The sequence below is a fragment of the Protobothrops mucrosquamatus genome, unplaced genomic scaffold (genome assembly GCF_001527695.2).
Source record: "Protobothrops mucrosquamatus isolate PMUCROS unplaced genomic scaffold, P.Mucros_1.0 scaffold3864, whole genome shotgun sequence".
Classification (NCBI taxonomy): Eukaryota; Metazoa; Chordata; class Lepidosauria; order Squamata; family Viperidae; genus Protobothrops; species Protobothrops mucrosquamatus.
The window spans coordinates 55,417-58,065 of NW_015389814.1; the positions used below are offsets into that span (position 1 = coordinate 55,417).

At 46.5% G+C, this 2,649-nt stretch overlaps 1 protein-coding gene across 1 annotated transcript in view; it reads right to left on the reverse strand.

The window, feature by feature from the left end:
- Window positions 1-388: 388 nt before the first annotated feature.
- The window catches only part of ACER3 (alkaline ceramidase 3), a gene marked incomplete in the record, with an annotated part of 50,885 nt that continues 48,624 nt past the window's right edge, over window positions 389-2,649 (reverse strand). Inside the window, 1 exon segment of the mRNA XM_015827680.1 lies at window positions 389-494. Within this exon segment, the coding sequence (XP_015683166.1) occupies window positions 389-494 (106 nt within the window).

The window sequence follows — 2,649 nt, forward strand, 5'->3', positions numbered from 1 at the left end:
AAGAGGAGGAAGTTTAGTTGAGAGGAGGAAAAAGGAAAATAGAAGGAAGAGAAGGAAAAGGAGAAGGAGGAGAAGGAGGAGAAGAGGAAGAGGAAGAAGAAGGAGGAGAAGGAGAGGAGCAGTGAGGAGGTGGCGTCAAGAGAGGCATCAGCCTGGAATCCTTACATTCCCACAAGCTATCCAAGCCCGCCCTCCTTTGAATCACGTTAACTCTTCCCTAGTGCCAATTTAGGGCTAACTAGATCCTCGCGGACGGACACGCGCAAGGCATCAGCCGAACGGGAACTTCCCGTGTGGCCCCGGTTCTTCCCGCTTTGGACGGAAGGGGGAGGGACCGAACTCTACCTGCCGAAAGAGGACGGAAAAGCACCCGGCCTCCGAAATTCACCTACCTCAGTTTCTCGCAGAAAATATTGTCCACGTTCCAGAGGAGGAACCCCAACAAAAAGACGGTCAGGGATGTGTATCCCAGCCCTCGGAGCCAGGGGTAAACCCTAGAGGGAAAGAGGACCACGTTAAGTCATTTCATGTTATTCTGCTATTTTGGGGGCAGATCTTCCTTGGGAAGATTTATTTGTAGTTTGGGAAGGCGGGGCGATTGATTAATATCCTGCCTTTATTATTATTTTTACAAATAACTTCAGGCAGTATACCCAATACTCCTTCCTCTTCCTACTTTCCCCACAACAACGACCCTGTCAGGTGGGCTGAGCTGAGAGACCAAGAGAACGATTGGCTCAAAGTCACCCAGCTGGCTTTCCTGCCTAAGGCAGGACTAGAACTCGCCGTCTCCCAAAATTTCCGTCGTAAGCAAGGAGGGTGTTCAGGGAGTTTCGTCCCATCTTACAACGTTTGTTTTTTTTTGCTGCGGTTGTTAAGCGAATCACTGCAGTTGTTAAGTGAATCTGGCTACACACACACACCGCCACTGACTTGGTTGCCAGAGGCCAGCTTGGGAAGGTCACCAATGGGGATCGCGCAACCTTGGAATTAGTGCAACTGTCGTAAGTACATGCCAGTTGCCAAGCCTTTGAATACAGATCATGTGATTGTGGGGACGGTGCAATGGTCGTAAGTGTGAAAACTGGTCACAAGTCATTTTTATCGGTGCTATCATTTAGAGCAGTCGCTAAACAAGTGGCTGTAAGGCAAGGACTACCTGTATTTGGGGTTTAGGAGGCCCAAATACAGGCAATGCTCGACTTAGAAGCCTAATTCACTCCCAAGTTGTTAAGTGAGTTTTGCCCCATTTTACGACCTTTCTTGTCACAGTTGTTCAGGGAATCGATGCGGTTGTTAAGTTAGCGACACGGTGGTGGAGTGAAACACAGCCTGACATTTCTGACATACAATGCACAGTAGTGGCCAAAATTGTGGAAACCTTTTGGGAAAAGTGTACAGTAGAAATGCCATCTTTGGTTAAGTTTCCACCCGTTTTTCTTCTAATTTCTTTATAACTGTAGCCTTGTTCACCTAATAATATTATTTTACATCGCTTTCTGGGCCACCAGTCAACTCTTTGCACCATGACTTTAATTTTATGACGTTTTACAAGCTCACTAAATGAAAGAACACAAAAAAACCTAACCAACTTGATAGCAATCACATAACACACTGACAAATGTCCTCCTCTCGGCTTCAATACAGGACATCAATCACTGGATCCTACTGTGATCTGATTGGCTCGTTGCCAAAACAAGATGACACCCAATTGGCTCTCTAAATATTCATGCTCATTGGCTACAATCAGAGGAAGGAAAGCTACCTGAGATCAACCTGAGCAAGTTGTGCTTCTTTTTTCTGGTTATTTGGCTATAACTTTTCATAGAGTACAGTACAAATAATTGAACAAACTTTGTTGCGTTACATTCTTGATTAAATTATCTTTCCATTGATATATAATTTTATGGTACTTCTCCCCCAAAAAAAGTGGTGTTATTAGCCATCAAATCTCAAAAATAACTTTTCCCAAAAAGGTTTCCACAATTTTGGCCACTACTGTAGGTACGTTCACCAGTGGGGGAAATACAGGTAGTCCTCGACTTACAACCACAATTGAGCCCCACATTTCTGTTGCCCTCCCTTAAGAGGCTTTTGCCCCAGCTTACGACCTTGCTTGCCACCGTGGTAAAGTGAGACACCGCAGTTAACAACACGGTCGTTAAACGAATCTGGCTTCCCCCATCGACTTTGCTTGTCGGAAGGTCGCGAAAGGGGATCGCGTGACCCTGGGACGCTGCAACTGTCGTAAGTACATGCCAGTTGCCAAGCCTCTGAATTCTGATCACATGACTGTGGGGACACTGCCACCGTCGTAAATACGAGTCAGTTGCCAAGGGGCCGAATTTCAATCTCGTGACCGTGGAGCACGCTGCAACGGTCGTTAAGCGTGAAAAAGGGTCGTCAGTCACTTTTTTCAATGCTGTTGTCACTTTGAACGGTCACTAAACGAACTTTTTATAAGCCGCACTCTACCGATATACGGCGCCATAGCGGCAACTCCGATTTTCCACGGAGATGCTCCCTGGCACTTTGCCACTCGGGGACTCGTGTAGCAAAATGGTGCTCCAATCTTAATTTTTGCAGCTGGGATGGCAATTGTTTTCCAAGCCGCGGAGACCGGGGTTGTTGACACACAAACAAAGTGGC